This window comes from Misgurnus anguillicaudatus, chromosome 18 (genome assembly GCF_027580225.2).
Source record: "Misgurnus anguillicaudatus chromosome 18, ASM2758022v2, whole genome shotgun sequence".
In the NCBI taxonomy this organism is placed as follows: Eukaryota; Metazoa; Chordata; class Actinopteri; order Cypriniformes; family Cobitidae; genus Misgurnus; species Misgurnus anguillicaudatus.
This window is the reverse complement of record NC_073354.2, coordinates 15,162,283-15,181,081: the sequence shown is the minus strand read 5'-3', so window position 1 is coordinate 15,181,081 and position 18,799 is coordinate 15,162,283. Positions and strand designations below refer to the sequence as shown.

The following is an 18,799-nucleotide window of genomic DNA, read 5'->3' as shown; positions in this document are numbered from 1 at the left end:
TCTGACCTCTGCTGGTGAATGTTGTCACTTTCACCTGACAACATGAAGCCGAGCATTTATAATGTTAAATATTAACTAAAGGCAGATGCAGTTTATGCCTATAATATTATGAATGCTTATATAAACAGTTTTGTAAACTGTGTAAAGCAAAACTCGTAACAGTACAGTATTTTTATCTACACTTACTATTTTTTAGAAATTAATTCATTTAAATATCCCAGCAGGTCTAGTACGCATATATAACAAGCTATTAATAAACAATAAATGAAACTGTCAATCAATTTACGTTTTACCTGTTTTTCGACATCTCATTTTATAATGAGTTGATTATGGGAGCGAGAAATGGGCGGGACTTCCTGTGTTCAACCCTCTGTTTATTTTTTTGCAGGCCAGATATTTTTCACAGAGGTAAGATGAACGATTCATTGCTTATTTTACAGACACTCATTTTCTCTGTAAAGTCGCATCAAATCAGCGACATTTTCATGATGTAACATGAAGACATACGGCGTTGTCATTCACCGTGCACTGCGCTAACTTGTTCCGTTTGCAGCATCTGCCGTTAAACGCTGAATCGCGCGGTTCAGTTTTAATGACATATCTTATACATTTTGATCTGACTGTGATTGTTTTGTAGATTAAAATAAAAATAGTCACATGAGCGAGCAGTATAGCATGCAAAAGGCAGATGTACGCACTGCATTGTGAATGATGTCATCGTGTTCACTGACGCACTGCAATATTGCAACATTTAAATTGTTTTGTTATATCTGACGCGCGATTTAACTATCACTGTTTATAGTGTTGGTAAATCAGTTTTTTATATAAGTGAAATGCACCTGTTAACGGAGCAGTCAGGCTGAAAGTACGATGCACAGGCAGCCATGACCAAATATGAAGCTACATATAAAATGAATAATCGTATGTTCAGTTCTTACCATATATTTCGGAGAAATACTGCGTTTGTGATCGCATTTTACTGAAAAGAACATACTAGGCCAGTTTTATTTTAAAGAAATCCGTCTGTTTTATGTTTTACTTAATTTTAGGTGACTTAGACGTGCGTAGGCTATTTTTCATACGTTTATATTTGAGTGTCCAATTTATTTTAAAAGTTTTCTGTATATCGTCAGCACACCAACATTTTCTTGTATAAATGTATAGGTGTACTGTAAAAAATAAACTTTACAATTTAATAGCCTTTATTTTATATCATGTTCTGTAGATCAAGTGCGCATGCGTTAGCAGCACTAAAGGTCATAGGTTCGATCGCAGAGAACACATGTAATGATAAAATGTATAGCATGCAAGGCACTGTAAATGTCTGCCAATTGCATAAATCTAATAAAAAATGTAATGTTAGGATAATAAGTGTATTCTTAATTTTACATGGAATCCTAAACGTCCAAAATACCAGTATGTGCTTTTTATACTAGTAGCTATATCAGTATTTTATAAGCAAAATTTTTTTTTACATTTGACCTTTGCTTAAAGGACAAGTTTGGTATTTTACACTTAAAGCCCTGTTTTCAGATTGTTTGTGGTGAGGTGGAGCGGTTTTGACTGAAATTTGGACGTGTGATGCTGTCCCGAGAAGTTTCGGGTGTTTCTTGTATCACCTCCCACCTTTACAATGGGTGGATAGGTGCACAGGAACAATCCTTCCTAAAATGCATTAAACTTTCGTTTACAAAGATGTGAAACTCTCCGAGTGGTCAGGGGTGTTCACTGATATGCTCACACAAAAATTGCTGCAAAAGAAGCTTTCCAACAGATTTTATCATAATTTTTGTCCAACTCCATTGACTTTTATTAGATGTGCTGTGAGGTACGGTATTACACCGCACCGGGAACCTTGTTTGTGTTCTTGCAATTGGCAAAGACCGATTATCGCCACCAACTGGGCTGGAGTGTCTATTATTCAAGCTCTCAACGGAAGAATATACGGGTGTGAGGCGTTTGGAAAAATAGGTCCACAAGTTTACAACGAATGCTAAAACACCTGTTGGAAAGCATCTTTTGCAGCGATTTTTGTGTGGGCGTGTCGGTGGGCACCCCTGGCCACTCGCTGAGTTTCACGTCTTTGTAGACGGAGGTTTGGTGCATTTGGGGGGGGATTGTTCCGGTGCACCTATGCAGCCGTTGTAGAGGTGGCGGCTGATACAAACAGAAACCGAAAATTCTCGGGCCAGCATCATATGTCCAAATTTCAGTCAAAACCGTTCTGTTTCATCGTGAACTATCTGAGAGCAGGGCTTTAAGTGTAAAGTACCGAACTTGTCCTGTAATACTATCATGCTAATGCTTGCAATTAACTAATTGGGTTTTTTTTGTAGGTCCCCCTTTTACAGAACATCTTACATCATGTTGGACCCCCTAGTGTTTAGAAGCTTCTTCCTATGTTGCTTATTATTCCTGCTGCTGGCATCTCGCTCTCAGCAGGACGAGCAGAGCAAGCTGTTACTGGTGTCCTTTGATGGCTTCCGGTGGGATTATGTGAACCGAGTGCCCACGCCAAATTTCCGTGCCATGATGGAAGAAGGCGTACAGGTGGAGCAAGTGGAGAACACCTACATCACTAAGACCTACCCTAACCACTACTCCTTAGTGACGGGATTGCATGCCGAAACCCACGGCATCGTCGCCAACGAAATGTATGACCCGGTCCATAACCGGTCTTTTTCCATGGAAGGGCCAACAATGTATGATGCGTGGTGGTGGGAGGAGGCAGTGCCGTTGTGGGTGACCAATCAGAAAGCCGGACGGAAAAGCGGGGCTGCCATGTGGCCTGGATCAGATGTGGCGATTGGTGGAACGTACCCGACGCATTACTTGATTTATAATGCGTCAATGCCCTTTGAGAGCCGGGTTGAGAAACTCATCGACTGGTTCTTGGGACCAGAAGCCATCAATTTTGGTGTCTTATACTGGGAGGAGCCGGATGAGAGTGGCCATAATTTGGGCCCAGAGAGCCCACTGATGGATGTAGTCATAGCAGATATCGATGAGAAGTTGGGATTCCTCAGGGATAAGCTCAAAACAGCCGGCCTTTATGAGAAGGTCAATCTTATTGTTACAAGCGATCATGGAATGACGCAGTTATCACATGATAAGCTCATCGAGCTGGACACCTACGTTAGCCGCGATCTTTACACGTGGATAGACAAGAGCCCTGTAGTTGGCATTTTGCCTAAAGAAGGTAACTACGCATTAGGGTCATCATTGTTCAAATTGGTGCCGGTTGATTTATTGATTATTATCTTTTTTTATTAATTCAGGCAAACTTGAAGAGGTCTACAATTTGTTGAAGAACGCCAATCCGAACATGGTTGTCTATAAGAAGGAGGAGATCCCAGATCACTATCACTACAGACACAACGTCAGGATAATGCCTCTTATAATAGAAGTCAAAGAAGGATGGACGGTCATGCAAAACAGAAATGGGTCTTTTATGCGTGCGTAATAGTATTTAAACAATTTATTGTGTTTGCTAAGCACACTTTCTATCACAGTCAGTTATATAATGCATATATGCTTATTTACAGTGGGAAACCATGGTTACAACAACAGCCTTCGCAGCATGCAACCTGTTTTTGTCGCCCGTGGACCGGCTTTCCGTCGCGACTACACCAAGGCCTCCATGACGTCCATCGACCTCTACCCTCTCATGTGCAACATTCTCGGCCTTAAGCCCTTGCCCAACAATGGTTCTTTGTCAAACGTGCAAGACCTTTTAGTGGAGACATCAACCCCAAAGCCAGCAGTACCACCCGTGCCCAAAGAGCCTTCTTACGCCTGGGCTATAGGGTCCATCCTTGGCTCCGCCCTCGTGGTCGGGTTCCTCTTTATCTTTGTAAAGCAGGTGACACAGCGGCAGCTCCCACCTCTTCATCTCTCCAACAGTGAGATAACACAGCCCTTACTGTAGCACCTGTAATAAATATGCAGCCTTTCTTATTTTGGCATGAGGGTCACTTTTCTCATTAAGAGGTTATCAAACATGTAGCACTGACGGGTTTCCAGTGCCACGAATTCAATCGTAGTCAGTATTCAGTCAGTATTTATGGTACCATGCCAAAGTTATATATACCAAAAGCAATATGGGGAATGATAATACAAATGGACAGTGGTAGCCCAATCAATGAAATAATAACTGACTGAACCAATAGTGCCCTCTTCTGGCAAAATTGTCAGTGATAACTTTATTCTTGTCACCTAAACTAGTGTTCAAGGAAATAAAGATGTTAGCATCCCCATGCTTTTCCTTTCAATTTAAAATGTTTCTTTAACAAGAGATATATTTGCTTTGCGCACTTGGATTTGCGTGGAGTGGTGGTGGTGGTGTAAGAAACGGAAATTTTAAGGGACATGAATTAGTAGTAGTTGCTTTTCGAGTTTGTTGGTTTTCCTACTCATTACTGTTTTCTTTGTTAAGTAGTTAAATGCAATTAAGTTGGCAGATTGACATTATTAAGTGTTAATGAAAAGAAACGGGTAGTTTTTCAAAACTACCTCTGTGTTGCACTATGATAAATGTAAGCTAATCAGGATAGAGATGAGACTTGTAGGATATTTAGCTTATCTGCATTTTGCACAATGTACTACCATTCATAATTTCTAAAAAAAAAGGTGTGTGCCAAAATCTTTGTTTGTCATGTTTTGAATTAAACATAGTAATAGGATAGGTTAGGTTCTGCATTAATGTATTTTGTACTTTTTGAAAATGATATTAACGAAAAGCCCTTTGTGGGGCAAAAACACTGTGATCTGTCTTTTACTGGTGCAAAGACTGAGGCGAGAAAAAAAATGCTATTTGATATAAATGTTGCTGTAGTTTGTAGTTAGCTGCTTGCAGAATGGTTTTGGTTATTTAGGGGGACTTTCTATATGGATGTGTGCAGAGATTGTTGTGATTTGTGTTTAATGTCTTTGATTTAACTGGATTAGATTTACATGTTCTGGATTTTATGGCCTAATGTTTGATTTTGCCCTGTCTGAGTCTTGTAAGCGATACATTAAAAATAAATAAATAAACAGCTGGTTTGACTGCATGCGTCCCTTTGGTTCAATGGGTATAGCATTGTGTTTGTTTGCACCACAAAGATCATGGGTTCACAGGGAACACACAGTGATTAAATGCATAGATTAAATGCAAGTCATTTTGGATAAAAGCATCTGCCAAATATGGCTGCCAGTTAATTGTCTAATAAATTGTGACGATTAATTTTGTTTTATTGCTGTGACATTTTATTCTCATACATTTTTTTGTTTGTTCATGGTATAATTTTCACACATTGTTGTGATCAATTAAATTAAATATTTTGCAAGATAAATATTAATATGCATAACACAAATTTAAAATAATAATTTAATGATATATCTTTCAAAAACGGAAAATTCTTCAACACAACTGAAATCAAAATAAACTGACTATACCAGAACAGGTCTTAAATAGTATCCAATCCTACTAAGGTCATATAAGTACAGGACTACATGTCTGTAGTGGCTGCAAAAAATAAATTCCTTAAAGATCCTTAAGAACAGCATCCTTCACATCACTACATTTGGAACTGCTGTTTTAAATGCTATTTTTTTCCACTGTATTGAATAGCTTTGTAATGTATCACGTAACACTGTCAGTTAAGGATCTGATAGTGTCTTGTTTATACAGACGCTGCAGCTCCCCCTTGTGTTTTATAAAGAGATATGCAATCATTGCGGTGATCTGAAATCATCGCGATGAGGTCAAACAATTGCAATAAGACGATTATTTAATCATGGTGACAGCCCTACTGCCAATTACATAAATTTAAATATAAACCAATTTTCCCCCAGACTGCAATATTTATATATATGATAATACAGGTGCTGCATAGTGTACAATGCAAATAAAAATGTGATGGTAGGGTGCAGGTCTTAAAAACAAAACCGCATTTATAAATGATCAAGAATTTGTATGATTTGCAAAAGAAAGATTTATGGTTCATTGAACCAATCTGTACTTCACATAGGCTGGGACTTATAGCACCTCCTACTTTTAAACTAACCAATATAGTTTAGTTCACCTCACAGCCTGGTTTCTGATAAAAAGCTGAAGTGCAGAATGATGTCAAATATTATGAATCTATACTGGCAGAAATGGAAGATTGCTTGGCTTTTAAAATGAGAATTTTCTAATGCTTTGGAGCACATTGGTTTACAGATATCCGTATGGCAAACTCCTACTAAAAGCCACCAAACTTGAATTCTTGAGAACTTGGAACTCAACAGCACATCCATACTTTAATGGTAACCATCAACGGTGTCAGAATCAATTAGAGCGCAATTCACAAGCAAATCTTTAATAGTTGCAAAAATACAAGGAGAAATCATGTGCATTTTATGCTCTATAATCTAGGAATCTCATGCCTACAAAGAACAGCAACAATTCATTAAGAGAGCTGGTGAGAAGATTAAAATAAGACGCTTTCAACACAGCACTGCCGAAGAGAAGGCCCAAGGAGGTGAAAGGCATGCGTCTGACAAAACAAAGCTTTTTGGTTTTATCTTTAAATGGCATCAATATCAATGTCATCCTCCTCATGGTCCGCCTTTACAGGTTTCGTGGTCTCCATTTTAAGCTCACGGGCAGCGGAAGAATATACCACCTGGGAATAAAGGAATAAGTAGTAAGCATCACAATCTATACACATGACCTATTAGAGGAAATATTCTTCTTTACAACCTTTTTTGGAACTGTATGCATGTTAAAAGCAATCACCTCAACATTGTCCTCTTCATCATCTTCCTCTTCATCACTGCCCTCACTCTCTTCCTCTGCCTCCTTCAGCCATTTAACAAAGGGCTCGGCCTTGGCATGAATCTCTTTTGCCAACTCTTTAGAGACGTACTTCTTGGAGACCTACAGCAAAACGTTCAGAAATGCACCAGAAAATGTATGAACTCTGAAGTGGTTAGGAGCAAAGTGCATTTTGTTGCCATCAAACCATAGTCTAACGCAGGTGTTAGTAGTTATCGCTTTACACACTTTTGGACACTCAGGTTAAGTAATAGAGACCCAGCAATTGTTTCCTAGCAACAGGTTACTGACCACATCTCCCCAATATCTACGACTACGTCCACTTTAATACTGGCAACCAATTCACAAATAGTACACTGCTAACCAATAAACCAAATCTAATATTTTTAAAATAGTATGAATGCTTTTGATCCATTAAGCATTACATAACATTCAATAATTAATGTGTGTGAGTGGACAGATTACCTTTTCAGCCCATGCCAGTATGACATCTTCCTCCAGCAGGTCTGCATCATATAGGGCTTTAAGTATAATGGGGACTCGGGGCAGGAGCTGACTCGGATACAGCTTCACCAGGCACTCAAATCCACCCAGGAGATATTTTTGAGCCTTCTTATTGTTGTGGCAGAACTGAGAAATTCAAACTTATTATGACTTCCACCGTTTTAAAGAATGCTTTAATTACAACGCAACACATACACACAACAGAAACATACCCGGAGGAAGTGACGCTTGTACTTTTTGATCTGATCTCGAATGTTGTCATCAAAAAGCAGCTCGCTTAGGATCAAAGGACCCATGGCCTTCACATCCAGCCTTTCAGCTTCAGCCAAAATGTCTTTATCTGCAGAGTCAATTGATCCACTGTCCTTCTTTTGCTTCACAGCAGAAATAAAAACAGCATAAATAGACCACCATTTCTGGATGTGCATCTCAAAATCTTTATGCGTTTTCACTGAAGGTTAAGACAAACACCTTCACAAAGCTGTAAAATATGTTGACCCTCTCCTCCAAGGATTTTTCCAGGTCTTCACTAAGTGTGAGGCCCTTGGCATGGTCGCTGATCTCTTCCATCCTACGGCGCTGGGCCTCCTCTGTGGTCTCCTCCGCCCAGTCTTCATCGTCATCATCACCATCCTGCCATAATAAAACAAGTCTACTATACTGGTAACCGATACACACCTCTCACTAAATACGCTCACAAAGCAGCATTACCACAGCATCAGGGGCATCGATGTCATTACGGTTCCCGGCTTCTCCACCGCTTGAGCCGTTCTCTTTGTCCTTCTTTCGATTCTTTTTTTCTTTCTCCTTTTTCACAGATCCACTTTCATTCTCTGTGCAACAGGAAGGGAGAGGAAATTAACAAATAAAGCTTATTTAAATGGCTGTCAACATGCCCATTTACTGTGATTCACACCATGAAAACCTGCATGAACAAAAAATGCACACAACAATAAAAGCAGAGAGCACCTTAAAGTGTCAGGATTTTAATGCAAGAACAGGACCCTGGTGCAAACTGGATGAAGATGCTCTACTTTAAATGTTTGTATTGAATGTTTCTAGCTTTGCATAGCAACCAAAACATCACCGTACAAAGCACATTGTGATCCATATTGAACCACGACTGAACTGCACAGGAGATTTAGTGTGTCCATGAGACAAAGCGTGAATCTGCTGACTTGGTTTCAATCTCTCTCACACCACACAGGGCTGCGAGAGGATGCGGTTACACAGCCATAACAAATGTGAAGAATTTCTGTATTTACCAGGTGGATTCTTGAGAATGAAGGTGCAGAGTTTGTGTCTGGTGTCCAACATGCCTCGGTACCCACAGGCCTTGCAAGAGTTTCCAATGGTCTGCTTCTTGGGGTTAATGTGCTATAAAAAAGATAAAAAAAAGGGAAATTGAATCTATGTTGCTTATATCAATATTTAAAACAATATGTTTTTAGTTTTTGACAAACAATGGACCCTAAAATGACTGCATTTAAATAAAAAATGCTATGACAAATTATAGCTCTCTAAACTTGCAAGTGAAACATTTTGTTGCTGGCAAATGTTTGCTTTGCTCTGTATTGAAAGAGCTAGTTCACCCCAAAATGAAAATTGTCTCAGTTATTCACCCTCATGTTGTCCCAAACCTGTAGGAGTTTCTTTATTTTGTTGAACCTGGATAATGTTATTTTGATCACAGATGGTAAGCACTCAGTTGATGGTACCCATTGACTTCCATGTTATTCGTTTACCTATTGTGAAAGTACTGTTAACTTTGTTTTTTAAATACATTTTTTAAAATTAAAATATCTTCATTGTTGAAAAGCATTTAAAAAAAACCCATACAAAATTAAACCAACATAAGGGTGAGATGACAAATTTCATTTTTGGGTGAACTATCCCTTTATTTTAAGCCCACGTGCTTAAAAAATGGGGCGATACCACTTTTTCCATTACAGATCCGATTTCGATACCAGCATTCTGATTATTAGCTGATACCGATTCTGCACGTAGTGTATTGCATTGCATGCATCCAGCGGTTTACGGAGAATTTTTCCTCAGATGTTTAAAATATGGTTATTGTGTGTGTGAGTGAGACGCACGTTCCAACTCCGCGAGCACCACATTATTTAGTTTTTGTGACCATAATATCTTCATATATGCATTTGTTTTTCACATAAAGCTGTCGAATATATTAGGAAGACTTTGAATAGTGTATAAAAACGTTTATGGTGCTTTTATAATAGTCTGACTTTTCTATAGCATGACAGTAACAACCTAGCCTGGTTAAAACCAGACCACTCTCAGTAGTAACCGAGTTATGATCTGGCAAAGCTTCATAGACACATAATTTCCAAAGGGTCGTCACCAACGGACCTCGCTCAAATGCCTCTTGGCGCAATCGGATAGACCAATCAGAGCAATGAAGGGGATGACGTATGCGCCACTACCAGAGGGCTCGTTGCTCTCGCTAATACCCATTTGTTAAGCCACCAAAGTTGCAAGCTGGTATATCAGACTTTTGCCGAATCCAGTCAGGTAAGACAACGATAACATCTTTTTTAGATATGAAGGCTTCGAGTGTTGTTCTTTGCTCGGGTTTTAACAAAAAGGAACAGTTTCAAAATCGCTTAAAACGGACGCAATAGCTGATTCGAACGAGTGATGATTCACAGCGGCATTCATCTGTGTAATGTACAAAATCTGCTTTACCATTGCTGCTCCGCGGTCTTCATCGTGTAAAGCCAGCCACAACGTTTCTGATTGGTGCCGCGATTTCTCGGCATTAGAAATGGGCTTGAATCAGACTTAACCAGACTACTTGCAGAGCAAATCTAAATTTGCCGGAAGTTGTCTGGGTTTTCCCAGGCTAGTAAAAACCACGAGTAACACACAGTATCAAATTTGTATCGGCCCCGTTAGCCCGATACCCGATCCAGCAAAAAAGGTCTGGATCGGCCCGATACCCCCACTATTATATATTAATAACCCCTATGCTATTTTTGCTACAACCCTATAGTAATAATGTTTGGCAGAGAGCCCTATGAGAGACATCAGATCATCTGGAACCATTCAAAATCTCCCAACATCTCCTACAGTACTGCAATGCAGTGAAAATTTACAGCAAACAAAAAAAAATAAAGACAGCATGCTTGCATGCAAATTCTGTTAAAAAACCTTTTGCAGAAAAACAAACCAAAAAAAACCCTGCCTGCCAAGCCCCTTATTATTAGTTTTGCCAACTTTAAAACAAGGCACTAAATAATGAACAGTGACATGAGATTATGGGTTGTGTAACGGTGCACATTTTCCCGAGACCCGCAAAACAAAATGGGCACATACAAACTATCCGGGTGACCCTATAGAGACCAGCATACTCAGCAACATGCATGCATGCAAACATACAAACAAACAAACACAAAGGGCACCCAGTGCACAAAGGGCATCCAGTTCAACAATTTTAAAGCAAACAATCATGTTTGTCCACCACACATTCATCTGTAGGTCATGGTCAAAGTGACACGGGGCAAAAAAAACTGAAGCAGTCACGAACTTTCACGAAAACAAGTTGGTATGATTACTGTTCTCGGTAAAGGCACAAGTTTAAATAAAGAGGGGATAAAGCATTTCTTGTGTACTTACCAAATCCGTTTCTGGATTGTCACACTCGGGACACAGCACAAACTTGCGAATGAATCCATCCAGCATGTCTTGCAGTTTGTTTGCCTCGTGAGAGCCATTGACGATGTAGCGGTCGTTTTTGGCATCAAACTGGGTCTGGGCTCCCAATTCACAACCAAAGAACTTGGTAGGATCTAAACAGACAACATAGACAACAATATAAACTCATGTGAAACCAAATTTTACAGAATCTGGCCTACAATACTCACATGTTGGAGGCCTATTCAGAGCCTTGGCAACATCAACCATGTTGACTATGACTGTCTTAATTCCATTGCCCTTGCCTTCCACCTAGTTAGAAAAAGAAACAGATTTCCAAAACCTTAAATCTGAACTTGTATTAATACATGACGGTAAAACCATAATTGGTTTAACGCCCACCTTAGCAATCAAACGGGGCATTTTATAGCGGTAGAACTGGTCTGACACGCTGCGGTTGACATTGAGGGACATTTTGGCTTGCCGTATGGTTTATCAGCAAGACGAGAAGATCTTGATTTGGTAATTTTCAGTGTCTTCTGTTTGGCGAGCAGGGGATGACATAAACAACTGTAAGAGTACTCTGTCTCTGACATGAGAAGGGTACGGCCACTGAGGCGCCAGGGGTCGAGTTCGTTGACTAAGTTCCCCCCAAACAGGTTCCGACAGCTGCACTATAGCACTGTGAAATGGAAAACAGAATGAAAATAAGGATTAATAGCTGAAAATACAAAGCACCACGCATTTTGGCACCGTTACATGACTGGTATCAACTTCAACAGGCACTAAACTCGAGGGTGGCCCGTTCTATAAGGCTAAATACTTATCTCAAAGTACAACTGGTAAAAGTGATAAAGGAGTATGCAACCCACTCCATATGTCTGCAGAAATAAGCAGCTATTTTCATTTAAACAATGGCAAGTCACATGCATAGTACACATAAATAAAAGTGCATAGTAGATTTTACCTAAAATTACTTCTAAAACATTTCTATTATACTTTTAAATAACGTTATGTACTTTCAAGATTACATAAGGCCGCTGTTGAGCAACCTCGTGCAGCACAGCAAAGGTGGATAAAGGACGCCATTTTAATCTGAATAATATTTAACATATCAAGCCTGATGTGCACACATCACACGCAGACGCGATTTCACAAACCAGTTATCGCGAGATACGCGGACACACGAGAGTTAATATATGTTAGAAATAACAATATCAACGTACCTTTCCCATCCGTAGCTCCTGTCGTCCAGGTACTCACCGTTTTCGCAAAACAAAGACATAAACACACCGCTGGTCGCCCTGGGAAGAGGTGAACTGCTGGTTTGGTGTTGTCGATTAAGTTTGAAGCGCTAGTTAGCGGTAAGCACAGCTGGGTTACACCTTGCTGAGCAGAGTGATAAACCCTGGAGAGTTAACTCACGAGGCCTTCGGTTGCAGGGAACCTGGAATAAGACATAATAAATACAATACAACCAAAAATGTTAATATTAGCAATAAACTAACACGACTGACGTGAAAAAGGCTAGTCAGCTAACATATGGCAGGATTACCAGCAAGATAGCACGCAGTATATTTTAATTCGAAATAAAAATACTTTCATGTACGTCAAATGCGACATAAATATATCGTTAAAATGTTTATTTTATTTATAATTGATGAGTCGAAATGGTTTCATTCGGTTAAACTCACCTCTCACGCGTTTCCACTCGTAAGCTACAATGAACGCAAACAACCGCGTGACTTCCAATCTTAACTCGGCTACAAAACGAACCCCGCCCCCTTTTCCTAAATCATTGTTTTGATTGGCTGACTGATCTGTTGATTCTACTTTATTTGTCGAATTTGCAATCCGTCATGGCAAACGTCATTATTATTGATTATTGTCGATTATGTTGATTTTTATAAGCTGTATACATTTATTCATTTAACAGATTGTATTTTAAATTTACTAAATAAATTCAGAGTTCACATTTCGAGTATGTGTTCCATACTTGACAAACATGTCACTTTCACTTCACTAAAAAAATAAATGAGTCCCCTTGTGGACTGTTGAAGTAGTCCTTAATATTTGGCCCACTATCCTTGATATTTAACCCATTAACCTGTCCTGTAGTTCAACTGGTAGAGCATGTTAGCAATGAAAATGGTCATGGACTCGAATACCAGGAAACATACATAGTGATCAAATGTAAAGCTTGTAATGCACTGTAAATCACATTGGATAAAAGTAGCCAAATGCATAAATGTAAATTTAATGTAAACCAGGCCAAATGTAATAATGGTAATAGAAAAATGTGAGGGTTGGAGTTAGGTAACTATTATAATATTTTAGTATGAAAACCATTGAGCTACTGTTCCTCACTAATGTAGCTTTAAATATATATAGCCTATTTACATTTAAGAAATATGTAATGGGATATAACATGCTTTTAGAAGCAACACATATTTTCAGATAACCAAGGGGAGTAAATAACACAGAGAGTGAATTCTGGATGTGTTTACAAACAAAAGATTTTTGGCAGAGGACATCATGATGCAGGCCAATGAAGAGCAATTTAAAGTACAAACAGCCAGTGTGGGATAGGGTTACTCAAATGGATATTTATTGTTTTGGGGACAGTGACAAAAACCTTTTAGCCTAAAATATACATTAACACAAAAGAAAACAACTATATTTTTATTTGAATGTGCAATCTAGTTAGGGGTCCAAGCTATTAAAAAAGTAAAGTAAAAAGAAATGCTCACTATTATTTTCCCACATGACATGCACTGGGGACATACAGTGGAGCTCGAAAGCTTGGGCCCAGTTGGTAAATATGAGCAAAGAAAGCTATACAAATTATCTATAATGTTTCTTCTTTTAAGCTTTAATAAAAAACAATGTTTCATTGAAGTAAAACAATTGACAGTGAAGAGGACATTACATTACAAAATAAATCATTTTCTCTAATACTCACTGGGCATATATATGGAGCACACCTTTATTTAATCCTCTTTGCTACCCCCATTTGCAAGGATAAGAGCTCAGAGTCTTCTTTTTAATGTCTGATGAGGTTGAAGAATTAATGGCAGGTGATCTTAGATTATTCCTCCATACAGAATTTCTCCAGACCCTTCATGTTGCTGCTCTACTCTTCAGTCATTTTCTGTATGGTTCAGGTCAGGAAACTGGGATGGCTATGGCAGGACCTTAATTTTGTGTCAGGGATCCATTTTTTATTTACTATGTTTTTTTAACCAATGTCTTGATGAAAGATTTTACCATGACCCAAGATTTCTAGCAGATCAAGTCAGGTTTTGACTTTTTTATCTGTTGGTATTTGATATAATCCATGAAGCCATGTGTCTGAATAAGATGTCCAGGACCTCTGGTATAAAAGTAGGTTCAAAACAATGACGGTCCAGCAGTATATTTAACTGCAGAAATTGAGCAATTTTTAATCCATGTGTGCACCAAAACCATCTTGTGTCCCTGCTGCCAAAAATACTCTTCTTCGCTTTATATGGCTGCAAAAACCAAGTCCTATTTAATTTGCCATACTAGAACTTTGATAGTCAGATAGTCCGAAGAAAGTTAATTTTTTATTCCTGTTTGGATCCTAAGGAATGAATGGGGCTAGGCTAAATGCTAACACATTCACGAAGCGCTGTGCAAAGATGAAGTGCACGCATTAAAAAAAGATAGGTATGTAGTAATTCATCTAAGTTGAGGAAAGAACATAGTTAAACATTGAAAAATGGTGGTGTTTTCCTTTAAGTGCTATATTTGGGTACCCAGTGCTTCTTCTATTAACCTAAAAAATAAAGAACAACCAAGCAATTTAGTTTTGGTAAACCATTATCTGCAAGCATGTGAAAAAATGGGTTATTGAAAATTGTCTCCCCTTGTGATGTCAGATAATACCGCCCCTTATCTGCACTATCCAAACACAGCACTGGTATTTAGTGCAGAGATCAGCTCATTTGCATTTTAAATGACACGCCCAAAATGGCACATTTTTGCTCACACATACAAAGTGGCAATTTCCACATGTTATCAAATTATTTTGAGCTAGAACTTCACATATGTACTCCTGGGACACCAAATATTTATTTTACATCTTAAAAACGTCTTGTGAAATGTCCCATTTAAAAAGCAGTTTGGGGGTAGTGCTACAGACCCCGGTACCTAGCCTACTTGTTGGTTGAGGGTCTGTAGTTATAGTTATATTTATGAAATACAACACAATCTCACCTCAGATTTGGGGTTTGGGTTAGGATGTAATTTAATGTATTGGTTTCTACATGTTTTTCTTCCAATTTTAAAACTATTTTAGCTTGCGGTTGGGGTTAGAGTTGGGGTTTGGGTTAGGATGTCTGCAGAAAGTCGTTCTAACCCCAACCCCTAGCGACAATGGTAAAAAATAGGAAAAAACAATGAGGATGCGGAATCAAATAAAGCATATAAAGTGTGTGTGTACCTGGTAATTATCATGTTGTGGGGACCAAATGTCCCCACAAAGATATAAATACAAGTATTTTTCTGACCTTGTGGGGACATTTTGAGGTCTCCATGAGCTTATAAAAATATAAAGCTTATAAATCAAACAGAATGATGTTTATTGAAAACCTAAGGTAGCAGAAAGTTTTCTGTGATGGTTGGTGTTACGGAATGGAATAGAATATAAAGTTTGTACGGTATAAAAACCATTGCGTCTATGGAATGTCCCCACAAAACATGGAAACCAGAATGTGTGTATGTGTGTAAGACACAAAGAGGAAATTTCCAGCACAGGTCACACTTACAATTCCTCATTTACTACGAATGGAAATGGGGATTCTAGGTTGTATTTGATTTGGTCCAGCAGACATTGGGACCAAACCAAACACACACTTTCTCACTTTTCTGAGGCACTTCCTAAATACGAGATTGACCAAGTTTTGGAGACAAAAGTCTTAATTGAATTTGCGTTTACCAAACAATGTGTAGATTTATGGTGCTACCAGGCTTCTCACCCCTTTCAAAAATCAATAAGAATTGGGAATCAGATCTTAATCATGTTTTCATGGTTTCATGTATACATGTATCTGTCTGTGCACGGCATGCACTAATGCAGTTTAAGTTGCACAGAATCTTTTGGACAAAGAATAAATTGTCTGTGCTTTTATTTCTTCTATTATGCCATAACAAACGGTGACCTCTTTTTTGTTAAAAACATCAATAAACCAGTTTAAGTAAACTATGCAAAAAGAGAAGAAATCCTAACCTGTGATTTGTCAAATATACGCCAGATGGCAGTATAGCATCTGTTTAAAGATCATTTGGCCACAAACTTAAGCCAAATGTTTCTGTCAATCACTCTAAGACAGGGGTCTCAAACTCAAACTGGCTTGGGGCCATTTTTTAAATGGACATCTTGTTGTAGGGTCGGAGAGCTATTTGAACAAAAAAAACATTTCTGTATATGTACTGCATTTAATGTCTATTAATAGCCTCTTAACCTTTTCTTCAATAACTTTTTTTATTAAAACCTTGCACTAAACTAACAAATTCAGTTTATGAATGCATTTATGAACTACAATAGCCTATTTTGCAACCAAAGTGTGTGTGTGTTGGGGGGTGCTGGGCTGCAAATGGGCCACTGCAGAGAAAACCCCAGATAAAGACCAGAATGAGGTCATGCACCACTCTGAACCAGTACCACACCTTCTTCATGTGTGGAAAGATAAACCGAGGACAAGAGAAAGTAAAACTCCTTTACTGGCATTTCCAAAGTCTCTTCCCAAGAGTCATAAATATGTTAGTTCTAATTAGGAAAGCAGTGAAGTTCCAAACAAAACATAAAAAAGTGATGCTATGACCTTTAAAACAAACACAAAAACATGAACAATTCCAGCATTATGGAATTCACAGAGTGTATATTTATATTTGTTTATATTTTCCTAAACCCTAAGGAGTGGTTTCCCGGACAGAGTTTAGGTTAGGACTAAAGGCCTTATATTAGGTCATTTAAGAAGTTTTTACAAACAATTTTCTTCTATCTTAGATAAGGAAAGCATGCATATATTATGGATGTGACAAAAAACACAAATGTTTGGGGTACCACATCATCTGCAGGAATTCGGTGAATAAAAAGTCACAACTAGAAGCAATAATACCCAATAAATGGAGAAGGGACGGCTCTTTAAAGAACATTTTATTTTACAGTTTGTAGAAATAAACAGCATTATGGACATGAGTGACCATTCTGAAATTTGCACATATATGGAAAATAATATAAAATGCTTTAAAAACTTGAAAAACTGAAAACAGATTTCTTTAACTTAAAAAGAATTTGCATTTATCCACCAAATATTGACATCTATGATGTTATATGGTTAAAATACAATTAATGAAGTGAAAATAATTCACTTCATTATTTATAAATAATTATCATGATAAGATGACATTTGCATGGAATTGTTCACATGGTACAGTATATTGTGTATATTACTCTCGAAACACAAAACAGGCATTTACATATAGTGTACAAATATCTCTAAGCATTCTCAAACTTCTTTTAAAACAAATGTTTGTCCAATGGTGAATGACAAAAAAAAAATGCAATGAAATTCCTGACATTTGTGACCCTATCTGTGAAATGCAGGCTAAAGTCTCATAAACCAATAGGAGCATCAAAGTCTGATTTTGTACGCTGATTTCACATTGATTTCAATCTTTGACATGCTCTCAGTCAATATTAAAAATGATAATTTTTCACAGAATGTTCTTTATGCAGGAGGATTTTATAACAGAATCACAAAAATGACAGCATTTTTAATAGATTTTTGTCTTTCTCCAGTACAGTTATGTGGAGACCAGAGGTTGTTTTTGAGAATGCCTATAAGGCATGAGTGTGGCCAATATAAAGAATCTAAGATGTTTTTTATAGTTTTAATATAAAATAAAACAAAATAATAAAATATTTAATAATAAAAAATAAAAATTATTTTCAACCATTTCCATTTTTGTATTTGCCTCATGTTTTCATTTGTGTTATTGAAAGTGAAAGTGTGACATCTTCGTCAAGAAACCCAAACAGCAGAGGGCAGCATCCATGCAGTGCCTGGGAAGCAACCATTTTCCATTTGCTATTATCATTAAGTAAACAAAGATTCCTTTCAGAGATACACTCGGCTCTGAGAAAGGCCTGTTGAGGCACATTATGAAGCAAATGGGGCAGAAAGTTGTCTTTATATGATGTCACCGGTCAAGCCAAGGACAGACAGAATGAGAAAAAAGTGAAAATATTTCAATCATCATACTGTGCTTCCATTAAACACTGCCTTACATTGTTAGCCGAGAATGAAGGTTCTGTACAATATTCCCCAAAATGTTTGACAGGGTGTTTTATGCTGGCTTTTATGTGTTGGTCTAGCCTGTGGATAACCAGACAATCTGTCATTTTATAAAGAGAAAGGACTAGCTTAACTTCAATTCAGAGCAAAACATACAAATAAAATATATAAATGCAAAAGACTGTGTATATGATAATACTAGCTAGACATTGCAGAAGAATTTATTTATCCAGAATTGTGATTCAATACATGAAATATATAATCATAATACAGGTCTTATACAATACTTAAAAATAAATGCTTGATTTTTACATATACCGTATTCAGTAAACATATATACATAAATGATGTCTATACATCTATCAGTAAATCTATCAGATTTTCATGATTCATCCAGATTTTTTTTAGCAAATTTACATTCACTTCAATTAATGTGAAACCTCATAAGGGCTTCATGATGCACTTAACCCTGGATTATCTTTGTTTTTAACCCTGCTTTTAACCCCAGGTTAAGGATCGT

General features: G+C 37.8%; 2 protein-coding genes across 2 annotated transcripts; one reads left to right on the top strand and one right to left on the bottom strand.

Annotated features, from left to right (window-relative positions):
* The first annotated feature begins 253 nt into the window (after positions 1-253).
* Positions 254-5,047, top strand: enpp5 (ectonucleotide pyrophosphatase/phosphodiesterase 5). The gene is made up of 4 exons (XM_055185393.2): positions 254-408; positions 2,337-3,199; positions 3,279-3,455; positions 3,546-5,047. The coding sequence occupies exons 2-4, from the start codon at positions 2,365-2,367 to the stop codon at positions 3,926-3,928; spliced, it is 1,395 nt and encodes a 464-aa protein (XP_055041368.2). The 5' UTR covers positions 254-408; positions 2,337-2,364; the 3' UTR covers positions 3,929-5,047.
* A 1,278-nt stretch (positions 5,048-6,325) lies between these two features.
* On the bottom strand, positions 6,326-12,795 carry eif5 (eukaryotic translation initiation factor 5). Its single transcript, XM_055185396.2, has 12 exons — positions 12,652-12,795; positions 12,184-12,404; positions 11,360-11,639; positions 11,188-11,269; positions 10,940-11,112; positions 8,569-8,680; positions 8,015-8,136; positions 7,775-7,936; positions 7,516-7,677; positions 7,265-7,429; positions 6,761-6,901; positions 6,326-6,647 (listed from the first exon to the last, which is right to left on the bottom strand). Exons 3-12 carry the CDS (start codon positions 11,429-11,431, stop codon positions 6,549-6,551), a joined length of 1,290 nt encoding a protein of 429 aa, XP_055041371.1. The 5' UTR covers positions 11,432-11,639; positions 12,184-12,404; positions 12,652-12,795; the 3' UTR covers positions 6,326-6,548.
* Between the last annotated feature and the right edge of the window lie 6,004 nt (positions 12,796-18,799).

Excerpts from the sequence above, each read along its gene's own strand:
- enpp5 (XM_055185393.2), top strand. The coding sequence starts at position 2,365 with ATGTTGGACCCCCTAGTGTTTAGAAGCTTCTTCCTATGTTGCTTATTA. Across the intron at positions 3,200-3,278 it reads TGGCATTTTGCCTAAAGAAG|GCAAACTTGAAGAGGTCTAC; the intron begins GTAACTACGCAT and ends TTATTAATTCAG. Across the intron at positions 3,456-3,545 it reads CAGAAATGGGTCTTTTATGC|TGGGAAACCATGGTTACAAC; the intron begins GTGCGTAATAGT and ends GCTTATTTACAG.
- eif5 (XM_055185396.2), bottom strand. The coding sequence starts at position 11,431 with ATGTCCCTCAATGTCAACCGCAGCGTGTCAGACCAGTTCTACCGCTAT. Across the intron at positions 7,937-8,014 it reads TCGATGCCCCTGATGCTGTG|GATGGTGATGATGACGATGA; the intron begins GTAATGCTGCTT and ends TTATTATGGCAG. Across the intron at positions 7,430-7,515 it reads ACAAGCGTCACTTCCTCCGG|TTCTGCCACAACAATAAGAA; the intron begins GTATGTTTCTGT and ends TGAATTTCTCAG.